The 16,936-nt window shown below is 55.4% G+C and overlaps 1 protein-coding gene across 1 annotated transcript; it reads right to left on the bottom strand.

Moving 5' to 3' along the window:
• Positions 1-10,236: 10,236 nt before the first annotated feature.
• FOXC1 (forkhead box C1) lies at positions 10,237-13,747 on the bottom strand. Its single transcript, XM_045811675.2, has one exon. The coding sequence runs from the start codon at positions 13,173-13,175 to the stop codon at positions 11,517-11,519; it is 1,659 nt and encodes a 552-aa protein (XP_045667631.2). The 5' UTR covers positions 13,176-13,747; the 3' UTR covers positions 10,237-11,516.
• Between the last annotated feature and the right edge of the window lie 3,189 nt (positions 13,748-16,936).

Raw genomic sequence — 16,936 nt, 5'->3', positions numbered from 1 at the left:
TTACACTTGAACTACATCAGTGTTCATTAAAAATTATAATGAAGAGGTTTAACCTGGGCCTCAGATCACGGCTCCGTCTGCACGGAGGGCATCGTCGAGGTGGCCCGGCTTTCGCCGCAGGTATGTGCTCCCGAGCCGCGGACTCATGGCTGCACTGAGGGTATTAAGGCTAAGGCAGGTGGACACACAAATGTATGGAACCCACAAGCAGCAAGCAAAGACGTGTACAGGTGTATACTTCTGCATGAAATACAATATTCTGCCGTAGAATAAATTGGGTCAGGACTCTTCTTTTCCCCCTCACGCCCCCACCAAGGAAAATAAAATAAAACTTTATAGCGAATGGAATTCCAGCCTTTGCACATGCTCGCGTGAATGCGCGTGAACTATTTCTGAATGTCTTCACCGGCAGGTTTATGATCTGGGGGAGGACCCAGGCTCCAACGGCTGGCGGCAGGAAAGAGGGCTCTTTGTGTGGCTGCCGGAGTTGCTACAAGAGTGTGCTGGCCAGGGGCAGCCTCGGCTTCGACGGAGCAGAACTGGGGCGGCTTGAGCTGGCCCACCCGCTTCTCAGGAGCTGCCCCAGGACAGGCCTTCTCCCAATCGGGATGCTGCTAATTGGAAACAGATGGCTCTGGAAAGCTGGGCTCCGGGAATGAGACGGCTGGTGGGTGCACACGCACTCACAAGTACAGAGTCACACACATTGCCACACATCCCAATATACACATCCAAACACACACGTGTACACAAATACAGACACACACCTACAACATGCCAGCTCACGCGCTGTCACACACAGCAGTCTCACGAACACACATTCCCTCACAAACACTTGAAAACACAATTCACAAACCTACTATCACCAACACACCGCCACACACATACTCTCACAAATCTCACAAATACATGAACACACATTCCCCTTAGCCGTGACCCTGATGGACAGGTACCCCCCCTCTTCTCCTCTGCCCCCCTGAACCTTCACACACCTCCCCCACCCAGGCATAGAGGCCATTCAAGGGTCCTTGAAGCTTGCAGTGGCCCCATGTACTTCAGTGTCTTGGCGCTTGTTAGCCCAAAACCATAATAAGCTCCTTAATAAGGATCACGAGAGATTCTAGGCAGGGGTTTAACGGGGCTGCAGTAAAATTATAATGTTAAATTATTCTCCCCAAATGGCCTGGAGCATCAGTTTTTGAAGGACACAAGAGTATTTTTGGTTGCAATCTTCTCTCTATTCCTGAACCCTCAACTGGGGGGAGGGGGTTGGCTCATTTGGCTTCCTGGTCTCCCACTGTCTAAAAGGGGAACAAGAGAACAGATTTGCTTGAGTATCTCTGTTCTTTCGGTGCTCTGAATTTCACTTGGACATCCTTCAAGACAATTATTAAAAAGTGTCTTCCATCTTAAATCGCAGTTCAATTTCACTGAATTTATTTTCCTCCCCTTTTTTCCTGCTCTGCCAGCTTTGGCTTTTCAGTTTAAGTATGATAAAATATCTTCCACCTTGATTTTTTTTTCTTTTAGTGAAAACTAAGAAAGTCAAGCTTTCAGTACATTCAAACATAATACCAAAGAGGTCAAACACCACATTTGTGCCCCAGACGAACAGCAAGGTGCATGGATACCTGGGCCACCCGGGACCTCCCTTTCCATCAGACCAGCCTGCCAGACTCTCTTGTGGCCTGTGTCCGCTGCCCTTTGTCTTTAAGGAGTTAGGAGGCAGCTAGGCCCGGCATAATAAACCTGACACACCCCTCCAGCTGTTTAGGGGTGAAGGCCTGCAGTGCCGGCTGCGGGACCTTTAAGGGAAGTGCTGAAATGCTAGGGAAGATGAAGTTCCCCGCAAGATGGCTCCTAGGAAACCCGATTTCAGAGCTACCACTGTGTGCCAATAAACCAGTGCAAAAACCCATCAGGCTCCTCTTGGTCTTTAATCGTCTTACCAACACCAACCACCAAGATTCCATAGAACCCCAGCTCGCGGGCTGGTCGACTGCTCCAAATGAAACCTTCCTTGTGTTCTTAAGGCTCTCAGCTGGAAGCAACACTTAAATTTTTCATTTCAAATTAACCTTAAACGCATTGTTTACAAATAACTTTCTAAACCCCAAGAAAGCGTCCCAGGCACCTTGTTTGTATTTGGGAATTCCAGCCGGGTACTCTCAGTTTTAACATGGATCCCCATAAATCCAAGCTCACTCGTCATCTAGTTTTCACAAGTTGTGCTGCAGCCTTGAGCGATCGATCTGTGTATGGTTTGCGGGAAAGGGGTGCGGAGAACTCCCACCCGGGTTTTACAAAAAGATCGTGTTTGCGCGCGCACGCATCTTACAAGCAGAGCAACATGTCCCAACACGCCACCTACACCTCTCCAAAAATTGTGGGCTTTAATACCTGGTGGTGCCGCGAAGGGTCACAAACGGGAGCGACAACTGGGACACAAAGCTGCTGGAGGTGCTGGCGCCCCCTCCGCAGTTAGGGGGATTCCCACCACCCACTGCGTCCTTTTGGAGCTCACGGGGTCTGGGCCTGATTTCCTCGGGGAGACACAGGGGGCGCTGCTGCCCTGCCCCAAGCAGGCCCCAGGCCAGGGCTCCCAGCGACCTCCCAGCCTCGCTCTCTGCCCCGCGAACACCCCGGGAGCGTCCAGCACATTTTCAGGGGCTGTGCCATCAGGGTTATTACTCGTCACTGGGTCTCTAGTCACGTCGCTTTCCTCGGCCTGTGAGGCTGCCACTGCCTCCCCCAGGCCCGACCTACGGTGCTTCCCGCCGGCCACCTTGGGCTCACCCTCGCTCCCGCCTGGCCCGCCCGGAGTGCGCTGTGTCCCCAGAGACCTTTCCAACGCCTCCGTTACGAATACGACGGCACGGCCCCACCCCACCCTCACCCGTTTCCTCGGCCAGTGTCTCTCTCTGCTGGGAGGCCGACGACCGCGGCCTGACCCCGGCCCCGCCGCCTAGTCCCCAGCTCCCGCCCTTCCTCCAGGGTCAGGGATCACACACAGCGGACGCCCCGTCTCAGCTGCCCCTTTTGATCTCTGAATTCGGGGCCGACGTGCCCGTCTGTGTGCGCACCCAGTATGCAAGGTACTGAAGGGCCCCGACGGCAGATGCTGAGGCCTAGGCTGGCCCGCATACCCCGCTCACTAGCTCTGCAATCTCCGGCGAGCCTCTAACTCCGGACCTCCAAGCTTCAGCCAGGACACACGGGGTGCGTTGCTGGGGTGGCGGACCGCGGGCCCGAAAGGCGCCGCGCATGTGCGCATGCGCCGGCCGCGCTCCCTCCTCCCAGACCCCGGCGGGCTCGGCCCCGCGCACGTGTCCAGGGGCCCGAGGCCTCGCGCTCCCCAAAGCGCGAGCACCGGCGGGAGCTGAGGAGGTGATGGAGAACTGTCCTTAAAAAGAAAACCCTCCCCGCCGCAGCCCTGGCTTCGCTAATGCGCCAGTGTGCACGCGGAGACGGGCGCTCGGATGCCTAGGACCCAAAGCACCAGAGCACGCGGGTTGGTGACCTGGGGGCGGCAACTGAAATTGGGGCACCACTGACCCCCGCCACTCTGAGGCGAGGCGCTGGGCGCGGGCCAGCCTGTGAGGAAGCCGCCCAGCCCGAGGCCTGGGCCGGAGTGGCGGGCCGCGGGCAAGGGAATGTATATTTGGAAGGGGTCAGGACCTCGGCTGGAGTCTGGCTTTTTATGGCGAGGAAGCCGCCTGGGAAGGGCCTGCTGGCGAGGCTTTCCTGTTGTGCCACTTTCCCCCCTCCGCACACACACCCCACCGCCCGCAGCGCCCGGGAGGGAGGGAGGCCCAATCCCGGCGGCACCCCGGGGCCTCTGGCTCCACGGGTCCTTTCCTGCGGCCTGAGCCGGTGGGTAGGCCGGCCCGGGAGGCGGCCGCAATGGCACAGTATTTCTCGGTCGGCAAACGCACTGTGAACAACTGCCCTGCACCGCCTGGATATTCCGTGGAATCGGAGTGGGAGTGGGCGCGCAGGAAGCCCCCGTAAGGACCCGGGACAGTGACCTAGGACAGCAGCCCCTCGAGTTCTCTCTGGGAATTTCTAGCACCTGGCAGCCCTTGGCTGTGGGAACAACGACGGGGCCTCCACCCCCCCCCCAACCCTCCCTCCGGGTCTCCCCGGGACACTTCCGGCAGAGGCTCCCGCGGCACCCTCCCCCCCCCCGTTAGCCCACCAACTCTTGCGCCCACCGTCCACTGTCCGTGTGAGTCCTCCGTGGGTGATAGCAGAAGTCCTCTTTGGAACGGCAAGGAAGCCCCTCTGTTGGCGGGGTGCCCGTGCCGCAGAGAGGCCCCGTGGCCGGCACACAGCGTCCCTGGCGCTGCGGAACGAACCCGACTTGGGGGACCATGGCGCCCCTCGACACGGTCCTGGCGTACCCGGCTCTGAGGACAGGGGCTGCAGCCCCGAGCACCTTCCGGGATGCAGATTTTGCTCAGTTCAGGAGACAGTTTTCCTTTTTCCTCCAATGGCAGGTTTTTAAGAATCCCATTGCCACCTAAACACTTGCTCCTCAACTCTGTCCTGTTTGCACATCTGTACCGTTAACAAGACCCCGGGACAGCCTCCGGGACCAATGACCGGCTTTTATACCGAAGGAAATACGGAGGCCTTAAGAGTTAATGGCGCTAAATGTGTTGGTTTTCCTGCTTTTTCCCTAGGGTAGGTAATGGGGGGGGGCTGTCTTCCCTTTCTTATTCTCCCCCTCTCCCGTCTCCTTCCATCTGTCTGTGTCTCTGCCTGTCTCTAATCTCTCAATCTAAATCAACCTCAAAGCCCTACCTCAGACCTCTTCATTCCCCAGCCTCGAGTTCTGAGACCCCTCCGGGCCCTGTCCCTGGGCCCTGCCTGGGGTCCCACCACCCAGGTCAATGGAGAGGCCCCACCACCTGGCCCTGGCTGCCAGCCCACTGCTCACTCCATGGGCTCACAAATTGCACTTCCATGCCCACCCAAGTAGCACCAAGCTGTGTTGACTTAGGGGGCAAATGAACAGCCCACCCAGTCTCCTTCTTGGGAACAGGGACAGCTAAGGGAAGATAGGCAGTTTAATACAAATGACCAGCAGTGGGCTTGGAGGAACCCAAAGGCAGAACAGTGAAAAGAGAAGATGCTCTTTGGGAGAATAGAGGCAGGTGCCATCTGGAAGAGCAAAGAGGCCTGTGGAAGTGCCCCCTCAGGTTTTCAGAGTCACCCTCCAGACACCAGGTGGGTAGACTCTAAGCAGGAAGCAATGCCAGGCCCTCTCTGAGGACCACTCAGACCAGCCTCTCCTCTCAGTCTGCCTCCCTATGGGAGCTCCACCCCTCTCTCCTGTCTTGAGGACAGTCTCAGGCCTATATGCAAGGAAATTCCAGATCCTACTGCATCTCCTATAATACGCTCAATATGCCGCGAATTTAAAATCAGTGAGGGAAAAAATCAAGTAAACAATAAAAAAATAATATAAAACAGAGGGTTTCTTTGGAGCCACGATAAGATGGGAAAGGAGCACAACAAAGGTCTTAAGTCAGGCCTTATGCTCTCTGCGCCATATTTTGGTTTCCAATAAGACGGACATGGTACATTTTGCTCAATTTTCCACTCCTAATCACGTTGAGAACGTTGTGGAGAAGGGGCTTTCATTCTCCTGAATGGATTTCGGAGCTGGAATTCATTTAATTAAGTATTGCTCCTTCTCCAACTGGACTCAGACCTGGAACCTGTCAGTCCTACTCACATGTGTCCCCAGCTCTTCAAGGCCTGAGTGTATGCTCCAGGTCAGGACCCCATGTGGCCCATTACCCAGAGGGCTCCGAGCCTGAGCATACTTGCCACTGGGTAGGTAGCTCAAGCTGAGAGACATCTGGGAGAAACTTTGGGGCCCCAAGCCCTTTTAAAAGGGCCTGGGAGGAAGGGCGGTGGGGGGGGGGGAGAAAGTGACAAAGAGAGGGACAGCGGGATAGAGGTACAAAGAACTTAATGATTACTTATGAATCACACTCAAAAAGGGAGAGACACGGTAAAGGAGGTATCAGGGCACAAAAGTCCAGCTATGAATGCAGAAGCCAAATAGTAAAGGAAGACTTTCTGTTTAAGTACAAGTGAAAATGCCATTAATAAAAGCTCATTTCAAGGAAACTCTTAGCCTCCTTATAAATTGAAATAGGAGCTTTCAGAAAAGTAGGGTGTCTGAAGCTGACATTTAGGGCCCCATAGCAAATCTCAGCAGTTGAGATTTTGTTTTTTGGTTTTTTTTCTTTCATGCCATTGTGACCACTGTCTGAATAAACTGGGTCTTGCTTTTTGGGAGCTCTCCTGAGCTTAAGGCTTCTCCACTCTCGGCTCCCTCACACCCCACAACCTGGTGGGGTGAGGAATATGACATAGTCTCTTGGTCCCTTTTCTCCCTGCTTCCCTCCAAATCTCCCTGCTTAGCTAAAGAATGACTGTCCACACGGAATCTAACCTGCCTGGCCGGCTTTATTGCATGGCCACTGTCAATCTTGCCCTTAACATAACATTTGTTTATGACCCGATGGGAAGGGCTAATGGCTTCATGAACCCACTCTGGAATGAGTTGAGAGGAGTCTAAAAAGAAGGCCCTAGGATAGCAGGCAGGATCCAGGAGTGAGAACTGGGCTCAGAAGCAAAGGGGCTTCCCTTCAGGAGCGTGAGATGTGGAGTGAGGGTAGAAAGAAACGGTTGCTCCCACCACCCTTGTTTCCAGTACCACTAACCGCTGGGGAGAACACCCATACAGGAGTCCAGGACCTGACTCCACAATGGACGCCTCCTGCCCCTCCTGTCCCTCCTGGGCAGCCTGGCCAGGCAGCCCGGACCTGAGGAGGATTCAGGGCGTCTCTGGAATTTTGCACCATGAAGAACAAAACTATAGGCCCTCCATCTTAAAACTGAGACCACCCCCTCACTAGAGAACAGGGTGGGAGAGAAAAGGCCCTATATCTCTTCTATACCTATCGAATTCGGGGGAGCCTGATAGGGCTATAAGGCACTCTTGTTTCCTGACCCTTATTTCTGACCCCGCAGGAAATAGCCAAGAGCTTACAGACCACCAGCACAATTGAGCCTTATTCCTCTGCAAACATCGATTATTAATGACACAAGCTGTGTGGAATGATAAATTGTCAAATGCATGCTTGTTTGCATGCAATCTGGCGAAAAAAGCTGTGCTAACTGCATAGCTCTGGAAAACAGCACGCTTCCTACCACACATGCAATATGCCAAAATGCAAGTTTTTATCTGGCATGTAACATGCTGGCATTAACTTGCTCACTGTATAAATTACTAAGCACATAAATGCACCCACTGCCGCATAAAGGACAAAATACTTACTATCCCAAAGCTTTCTACAGAGGCTCACTTCAAAATTAGCCAAGTCCCGACCACTAGATCCTGTCAGTGTCCAAGGTTAATTTCAAAATGTACTGTTAGTTAAAACAGCAAGAAGTTTCTCTTAGAATATTTTACAGAAAAAAAATATCCTTATTGCTGAAAAAGTGCAAGTCAAATGTGCAAACCACTAAGGAGTAAGTAGTTCTCCCAGATTCAATAAGGTCAGCAGTAGTTGTTTTTTCTTAAATTGGATGACAGTCCAAAAGCACATGTATTGAGAGTAGAAAACATTACCTATATGGTTTAAAAAATCAGAATAATGAGCAGAACTTCTGACCTTCCACTCAAACATAGCTTAACTCTTACTTAGGTCACTCATGTAGAAATCACTATATATGAATAACACGCCTTCCTAGACACATAGGTCTTCCACGCCTAATTTTCAAACGTTGCAACAGAAGAGGGTAAGAATGATTGCTAAGAAGCTTGTCCCCGGGCAAGTGTGTGAACACTCCCAAGAGCTTTAGGAGAAGAGCTCTTCGGGGGCCACAGAAACCCAAGCACCGCACTCATGCCGGGGACCTTCTTCAGCCTCGGGAACTCGGGCCCCAAGGAAGGCAGAGCGAGGGGTGCCCGCTGCCCACTGCGCATTCTGGCGTGGTCGGGAGGGGTCCCCAGCCCGGAGCGAGCGGGTTCTTTCCCCGCCATGCTCACTCCCGCAAGCCCGCTCCAGCGAAGGCCGCGTGCGCTCCCTCGGGGCACGACGGCAGAGGCAGCCCTGGGCCGCGCCTCGGGCCCAGATCGCCTGCCTCACTGTCCCGCAGCCCACCCCTCGGAGCCGCGCGGTCGAGCTCTCCGGAGCCAGGCTGGGGTAGGCCGAGGGCTGGCAGGGTCCGCGACGTGCTGCGGCCGCAAAGCCCAGGCCCAAGGAGAGGCAGAGGGGTACGAGCACATGGACCCCCCGCACACGCCGAACCCGCCGCCCGCTTTGCATATCTCTCCCGTCCCTTAGGCCGAGCGACTTCCCGCGTCGGCCACCGCCAAGTGATTTGTGGCCTCTGCAAACCGACCCCACACGCCGCGCGAGGACGCAGCCCAGCCGGGGAGGCCGCCTGGGGCCCACGCGCTGGCCCAGGCCGATCCGGCGCTACCAGGCCCAGGCCGGGCGGGCTGCGAGTTGTGCAAAGCGTGAGGCTGCCGGGGCTGCGGGCTGGCGCGGGTCGGGCTGTCACCCGAGAGCACTGGAGTGCCTGTGACCTTTCCACCCCGGTTGAGCACCCAAACGCACGTGTGTCTTCAAAACAAAGGCGGCGAGCGAGGAGTATTAACAGGGGGCGGCGTGGACCAGGTGGCGCGCGGCCGAGGCGCGGGACGAGGAGCGGAGCAAGCTGCTTTCCCGAGGCTCCGCCGGCCCCGGCGGCGAGGGCCCGAAAGCGCCCCTCCTGGCTCCGCGACCCTCGTCCCTCTACACACAGCCCTGCTCTTTGCCATTTTCTGCTCAGCCTGGTCTTCCCGGCACCCACGACCCAACCTGCGATTAATCCATCACACCTAACAAGAGGTCTCCTCGGACTCTTTTCTCCTTCGAACAACTGATTTCGGTGGGGGGGGGGGAGGCAGCGGCGAGGAAAGCGAGAACCCGGGGAGGGGAGGCGGCGGGGCGGGGGCAGGCGTGGGGGGGGGCGGGGGAGAAGAAGGAGCTCCAAACACAAACAAGCCAGGCCCAGGCCGCGGCGGGTAATTACATCTAATTAGCTGCAGAGCGTTCCCGTCCGGGAGCGGCGTCCCGGAGGCCGGCGTCGGGCCAGGAGCGACCCGGCAGGAAAGCCCGGGGTGGGCCACAGGTCTACCCTCGCCGAGTCCCCATTCCAAAGCGTTGCATCAGGCAAGCCGAGAAAAGTACGGGCTCTGGCTCCCGGAGCTGCCCGGCCTTGGGATAGGTCACCCGTCCGAGCGGACAGGGCCATTCCGTTGGTCACCTGCTGCCGCTTCCCATCCGGGCCTAGACAACCCAGCTCCAGCCACCGGACCCTTTGTCCGCAAATCCTGGCTCCATGGCCGGCTCCCAAAGCGGATCAACGCACAAACTCTATGAGACCTGGCAATGGATTTTCTCCCTTCACCGCCCACCCCAAGGGGGTAACCCGAGGCAGCTCCAGGGCCATGGGCTGAGACAGCCAAGCGGAGGTTTAAACGCAGCAGTCAGGCCAGTCCCAGCCGGCCTGACCCGGAGAGACACCCGTGCCCTGGGCCGCTGCGATCTTCCCTAGCTATTAGGTTACGACTCTGAGGGAGGAGACCCAGCAAATCAGAGGCCACGTAAAGCAGTTTTTGACTGAAATTAGAGTGTATTTATTTGCAGCAATCCTTTAACAATGATCAAATTTTGACAACAAGCAATAGCGATTACTGCTAAGTGTTGCCTCTAGATAGGAGCGGTAGATAGCAGGAAACTGTATTATCTCGAAAGCAAACTGAAAGGCCCTGAATGTCTGTAATCAAATCGCCATCTCTGCAAAGTCTGATTGACAGGGCAGATCCCCCTAAGATAATGAATTTATTACATTTCCTGGGTTATTTACAAAGGGGGAGGGCCAGTCTGGGTTGCCCCCTAGGTTTAACTGTAAATTAACAAGAAAAAATGGATTGAAAAGAAACCACCCTAGACTAAAATGTGCTGCTCTTCTCTCCTTCCTTATTATTGCTTTAAATCTTTTTCAAAAAATAATTGTTCTACAAACATATCTTCTAAAATAGTTTCCCAAAGATTAAATATCCCTTTCCAACCCACAGTATATATATATATATATTTTTTTTTTAAATCAACCCTTCTATGTAACACACGAAGGACTGTAAATGTGGATGAGTTATACACATACATTTAAAAACTGGTTTATTTTTCCTCTTACAAAGGAGTGAAGTTAATAGGCGAAATATCTATCCAGCATTTGGCTTATGGGGATGTATAACAGACATCACGATTTTTTATGTGATACACAAGACAAATATTCATCTGTGTATATCTGGAGGCACATTCACATATTAGTACACACGGGTATCACTGTGGTAACACCCCTGCTGATTCGTGGGTTTAGAATTTCCAGATCATGTTCTGTCCTTACTGAAAAAAATATATTTGTGTATATGCCCGCTCAGATCTGTTCAGGAAAATATCTTTTGACTAGCCACAAAGCAAGCTGACTACATAGTACATTCTGCAGAAGATGCTGCAAAAAAAAAAAAAAAATCTAAACAAAAAGAGACTTTTACGTGAAATTTGACAAGGAATAGTCAGAGGGTTTCTCCATTTTTCAGCTATTTAGGAGGAGAACAGGTCATTTCTAGTGTTTTAATCTGAAATCTTTTTTTTCTTAATAATTAAGGCTGTATTAAAGTATCCAGACATATAGATCTCATTCAAACTGAATGGTAATTTATTAATAAACAAACAATGAATATGTTCAACAAAAAGGAAAAAAGATGATAGAATAAGATTAATACAGTTTCCCTTTTTATAATGAAAAAAAAAAGCACAATTTAAAGTTTCAGGCAATTTAACGTCAGGTTTTGGAAACACTTTCTGGCGTTTGGTCCACGACATCCAACCACAAATTAAAAATAAATTACTATATTGCAATTTACATTTTAAAACAAGTCCATGAATAAAAAGAGAGCGATTTTCATATACGGGGACTTTCCCCCTCCTTTCAACATAGGATAAAATATCTTACAGGTGAGAGGTGGAGGAAAGGGAAGGGCAGGGGAATGGGAGAGAAAGGAGGAAAGCGTGATCTCTGAAAAGCAAGAAGAAACTTACGTGTTATCTGGAGTAACACTGTCCTTTAATAAACCATGATTTTGCTGTCTCTGTACAAAATAGTTTACCGTTTTGTTTATTTAGATAAGGCAAAGTGAAGGTGGCTCTGAATCTTTTAAGAAAATAGTTTTCTTTGTGCTGGTGAGTTGAATTTTTGGAGGGATTCTGTTTGCTGGTTTGGTGAATGTTTTTCAAGGTTTTTTAAAAAATTGGATTTCTTTTTCTTTTCTTTCTTTTTTTTTTTTTTCTTTTTTGGTTTCGATTTTTCATTGATGGTTCTTTTGGCTGTTCCTGCTTTAGGGTTCGATTCACTTCGACTTTGGAGGGGGGGCGAGGGTGTCAAAACTTGCTACAGTCGTAGACGAAAGCCCCGGACGTGCGGTACAGAGACTGGCTGGAAGGGAAGGCCATCTGACAGCTACTATTCCCGTTCACCGGAGAGTTGTTCAAGCCGATCCTCTGTGACTCGAACATCTCCCGCACAGAGTGGAAGTTCTGCTGCTGGCCCGGGTAGCCCGCGGCCGCCGCCGCCGCCGCCGCGCTCGCCAAGTGGCCCAGGTCTCCGCCCGCCTGATTCAGGTACCACGAGGTGAGACGGCCTTGGTGGGCCGCAGGGTGGTGGCCGGTCTCCTGGCCGCCGCCGCCGTGACTCAGGGACGAGGAGCTGCTGCTGGTGACTGGGGGCAGAGAGTAGTCGGGCAGGGGGTCGTCCACCGCCGAGCCGCCCGCGCCCCCCGGCGCGCCCTGCAAGTGGCCGCCGCGCTCTCCGGCCGCGTACAGGCTCATGGCCTGCAGGTTGCAGTGGTAGGTCCCGGCGCCCGCCGCGCCGCCGCCGCCGCCGCCCCCTCCGCCGCTGCCCCCGCCCGAGCTGCCGGCGCTGGAGCTCTGGCTGCAGGGGGAGCTGTAGAGGGAGCTCTGGCCTGGCGAGTAGGCTCCCAGCGCCAGCGGGGGTGCGATGCCCGAGCGCGAGGACCCGGCCGCCGAGGCCAGGAGGCCTGAGCTGAGCTCCGCGGCCGTGCCCTGCGGCGACCCCCGAAGCGACGTCATGATGTTGTCCACGCTGAAGCCCTGGCTGTGGTGCGGCGGCGGCGGCGCGGGCTGGGTGGGCGGCGGCGGCTGCGCGGGCTCCGCGCCGTCCAGGCTCAGCGGCCGCGCGGAAGGCAGGCTGCCCGGGGGGCTGCTCCCGCTCGACAGGCTGCTGCTACTGCTGTCGGGGCTTTCGATTTTGGGCACCGCGGCGGTGCTGCCGCTGCCCAGGGCGGCGGCCGGGGACAGGGGCTGGGGCGGCGAGGGGCACGTACCGTTCTCGGTTTTGATGTCCTGAATGCGCACCGGCGGCGGCTGCGGTCCGGGCGCGGCGCCGTCCGCCTGCTCGGGCGGCGCGGGCGGGGGCTGGCGGCCGGGCTGAGGCGGCGGCGGCTCCTTGAGGTGCAGCCGGTCCTTCTCCTCCTTGTCCTTCACCGCGTCCTTCTTCTTGAAGCGCCGCCGCCGCCGCAGGAAGCTGCCGTTCTCGAACATGTTGTACGAGTCCGGGTCCAGCGTCCAGTAGCTGCCCTTGCCCGGTTTCTTGTCGTCGCGGGGCACCTTGACAAAGCACTCGTTCAGCGAGAGGTTGTGGCGGATGCTGTTCTGCCAGCCTTGTTTATTGTCCCGATAGAAGGGGAAGCGGTCCATGATGAACTGGTAGATGCCGTTGAGGGTGATCTTCTTGTCCGGGGCGTTCTGGATGGCCATGGTGATGAGCGCGATGTAGCTGTAGGGAGGCTTCACCATGTCCTTGGGCTGCGGCTGCGGCGTATAAGGCCCGTAGGCGCGGGCCATGCCGCCCGGGTACTGCTCGGCGTGCGCCGGGTGCGAGTACACGCTCATGGGGGCCGGCATGGCGGTGTAGCCGCCCCCGGCCGCCGCCGCCGCCGCGCGGTAGTAGCTCTGCTCTCCGCCGAGGTAGGGCACCACTCCCAGGGAGTTGGGGCTGGACACGGAGTAGCGCGCCTGCATGGCCCCCGCTCGCCGCCGTCGCCCCGCGCCTCCCGCCGCCCCCCACCCTCCCTAGGCCGGCCACGCCGCGCCGGCTGCCCAGTCCGAGTCCGGGCCCCACAGAGCTGGTGCCGGGCCGCCGCGCTGAGTCCGGCTCGGCCGCCGCCGCCGCCTCCCGAAGCCGCCGGCCGCCCGCGGCCTCTCCCTGCGCTCGCTCGGGCTCTTGGGGCGCTTCTGGCCACTTCGGGGTCGGTGCTAGGGAAGAGGGCCGGACGAGGACGCGGCAGACGGCCTTGGAGGAACCCGCGGAGCAACTTCCAGGCGAGAACGGCAAAACAGAGCCAAAACTAAAAAACAAGAAGGCGCCCTTCTCGCCGCACTGCTTGCGCCTTCCAGGAGACTCTGCCCTGAGCCGCCGGCGAAGGCGGCCAAATAACCAGGGGCGGGGGGCAGCGCGCCGGCCGCCTTCCCGGGCCCCGCGTCACCTTTTTTTCAGTCTCTCGCGCGCCGGCCGCTTAAGGAAGCATTGGGAAAACTTCTGAACTTTTGAGCATCCGTCACCCAGGCGAGGACTTTTTTACGCAGTTACATTTTTTCCGGGCAGCGGAGCCCCGCCCCACCACAGCAGCAGCAGCCAATGGTCGGCGAGAACCGCCTCTGAATGAGCCGGAGGCCGAGCCCCGGCGGCCCGCGCCCAGCTGCGGGAGGACCGCGGGGCTGACCACACGCGCGCCGGCCGTTCGGAGCCCGCGCCCCTACCCCTGCCCCTGTCCGCGCCAGGCCTGCACCCACAGCGCCCCTGCCCCGAGCCCCAGCCGTCCGCTGCCGCCGCCCGCACTGTCTCCCACCCCTGGCCCTCCGCACAGGCGTCCATTGTTCTCGCAGACTTCCTGGGTCCTCCTGGGCCCCACGCAGACCCTCCGTCCACCGCTCCCAGATGTCCCCGAGTCCTCGAGCCCCAACTCGGGCTGGCTCTTTCCCATTCCTTGGTCGATCTCGCTGAGTCCAGTGCCGGGATTTCGTGGGCCTCTCTTCCCCTCCTCCTTTTCCCCTCACCTTTCCTCTCTTTCCACCTCTTCCTTCCCTCTCGTCGCCAGTCTCACTCGGTTCACAGATGTGTTCATTTGCCCCCCACCTGGAGATTCTCTTGCCCGGAGCTGGGTTACAAAGGACAGAGGTTTAAAGGCTCAGTCACAGCCATGCTTTTCCCAATGGGGCAGGAGTTGTCGCCTCCACCTCGGCTTCCTCGTGACCCCTATCCAGTAGAAATAAGGGAGAGGGGATATGGGGCCTTGCCGGGACCGCTGCCCAGGTAGGCTCCGCTCGCCCCATTTCAGGCCACCTCGTTCCTCGTCCCCCCCAGGGCACTCGGCGCCCCGAGGGTGCTTGAGGCACTGGCTGCAGGGGCCCGGAGGCTTCCCTGCGCTCCCCTGTGGCGGGGAGGGTGGGGTGCATACGTGATCCCTAAAGTTCGCCACTCGCCGCCGGGTCTTGCCTGGTCCGGCATGTTTCGGCTCAGAGGAGGGTTCACGCTTCGGGCTCGGTGACATTAGCAGGTGTGATGACAAGAAGCAAATAAACACGTCCAAGAACTTAACGCGTCTCAGTTCAACCTCCATCTCCACACGCGCGGGGCTGCCGACTTGCAGATAACGGGTGTGTTGGGGGGGGGGCGGTGTTCAGAATCGCACCTGCAGATCGGCTCAAGGATTCTGGGAGGATAAACACAGAAGACGTATCCTTGTGCACGCCTGAAATGTACAGTTTCTGAACGACTGGAATGGAATGGGAAGGAGGACAGAGGGAAAGAAACGAAGGAACGGGAAAAAAAATTGGCCACCCTCTCCCTGCGGCGCAATTCTGCATTTTGGCAACTCTAGAAAAGACCCTCCTGAAGACTGAACACTAGATCCTTTACCAGAAGCGGGGCGGTGGGGGGGGGCGTACTGGCAAACTTTGGAAACTGTGAAGAAGAGTACTTGACGCATTTAACACCTCTACTCCCCCAATTTCTGACAATCTTTAATGCAAGGACGTGTTGGGAGCCCCTTTTGGCTTCCCAGCTGGAATCCGGCTTCCTCACTGCACAAAAATTCTCATTGCCGCTTTAGTTGTTAGCTATCAAAGGCGCTGATTTGTGTAGCAGGCTCAGCTCCGTGTCATTTGAACATTTAAAAAACAGCGTGTTTCAGAATGGACATTTACATGGAGAGAAGAGGACCTGCTACTTCTAGAACTAGCCTGAGGGTGGGGGGTTGCCCGGAAGTTCCAATTCCTGAGGCCTCTTGGCCTGCTGTGCTCTTGGGGCACTTGAAACTCCTTTTTCAGGGTGTTCCCAAGGTCGGGGGCTGGTATTGGAAGAAACACTAGATTTATCAGCAGGAGGCTCAGTACTTGATGGTTCCTAAACACGTGCAGAGGAAGGAAGGGGGGAGAAGACCCCCGACTTGAAAAATGAATTCATATCCAGCCCCCATCCCTGTACCCTGACATAATCAGCCCCTTCGGCTGAGGCTTTATGGGGTGCTCTGGCTTCAGCCTGGAGGCCAATTAAGTGGTCTCCCTAAACGCCCCTGCATTTGGTGAATTTGAACTTTAAACTTCATCTCCACTGCTCGCAGTGCATGGAGAGGAAAGCAGCAAGAGCGACTCGTTTGTTTTCCTAATGTGGGAAACGCCAGCGGGCCCGGGGTTTTGCAATGGACAGTTGTGCTTCGCCGTCTCTCCCCAGCACACCGTCTCCTGCCCTCCCCTCTCTATCTTCCTCCGCCAGACCAGAGAAGTGTAAACAGCTTGTTATGTAAATTGCAAATCCAACAGCGGTGGTGTTCTGGGCTCCCCGCTTTGGATATAAAAGTTACCGTTGTGAAATTAGTATCTGGCATGCGAGAAAAAATGGAGGGATGCAGTTTTATAAAGATCAACTTTCCACTGGTTTAGCTCTGGATATTCGCCAGGAAAAGATATTTGCATTTGTGTTTTATAAGCTTACTCGGAAGCAAACCTCCAGTAAAAGGCTTGATTATATTTCAAGTAGTTTGCTTATTTTATTATTGTTGTTAGGGGTGTTATTTTAACGTTAAGGCACAGAAATGAAGTCTTTTGGGGAATGGGTTAAAGTTTTTATTTTCATTTTAAAGTTTTTGATGCCCCTTTTTCCTGCTCCTCAGGGTAGTTCAATCATCAGTCTCCTGAACAACCCTTGACTCAATCGGCAGAAATGCCCCGGCAGGACACCTTGGGCTTCTTTTCTGACACCTCCCCTGCTTTCAGCCTGAAGGTCCTGCAGGCGACAGTGGTAATGGATGTTTGGTGGAACTGCCGCTTACCCGCCCTGCAACCCCCAGCCCCTCCTTGACCTGCCAGGTGGGGTTACAATTCCCGGGGCCCACTGAGGGGTCCTTAGGTCTGAGGAGGGGGTGTGACGTCACAGTGATATTTAAAACAAGGCCTCCCCAGGGTCCCTACTGCAGAAAAGCACCAGGGAGATGTGGCGAGCACTCCAGGAAATGCCTGGATTCGGGAACGCGGTGACACCGCAGGAATGTGTGTTTTGGGGGGAGCTGGGGGGTGGAGATGGTGCCCTAACGCAGGTCACCAGGAGCCAGAAGGAGCGCTTTCTCTTTTCTTTTCTTTTTATTCAAGTCAAGTAGAGGGAATAAGAATCGGGGTGAGCCCCGAGTTCAAGAAATGACTGTCCAGCGTTCGATCCCAGCCCAGGGCGCACAGATTGTCCTCTCCGTCAGAGACCCCTCGGGAACTTTCCAGCCCCGGTAGCCCAG

Source organism: Ursus americanus, chromosome 32, assembly GCF_024610735.1.
Source record: "Ursus americanus isolate L20-20 chromosome 32, mUrsAme1.1.p, whole genome shotgun sequence".
NCBI lineage: Eukaryota > Metazoa > Chordata > Mammalia > Carnivora > Ursidae > Ursus > Ursus americanus.
This window is presented reverse-complemented; position numbering and strand designations above follow the sequence as displayed.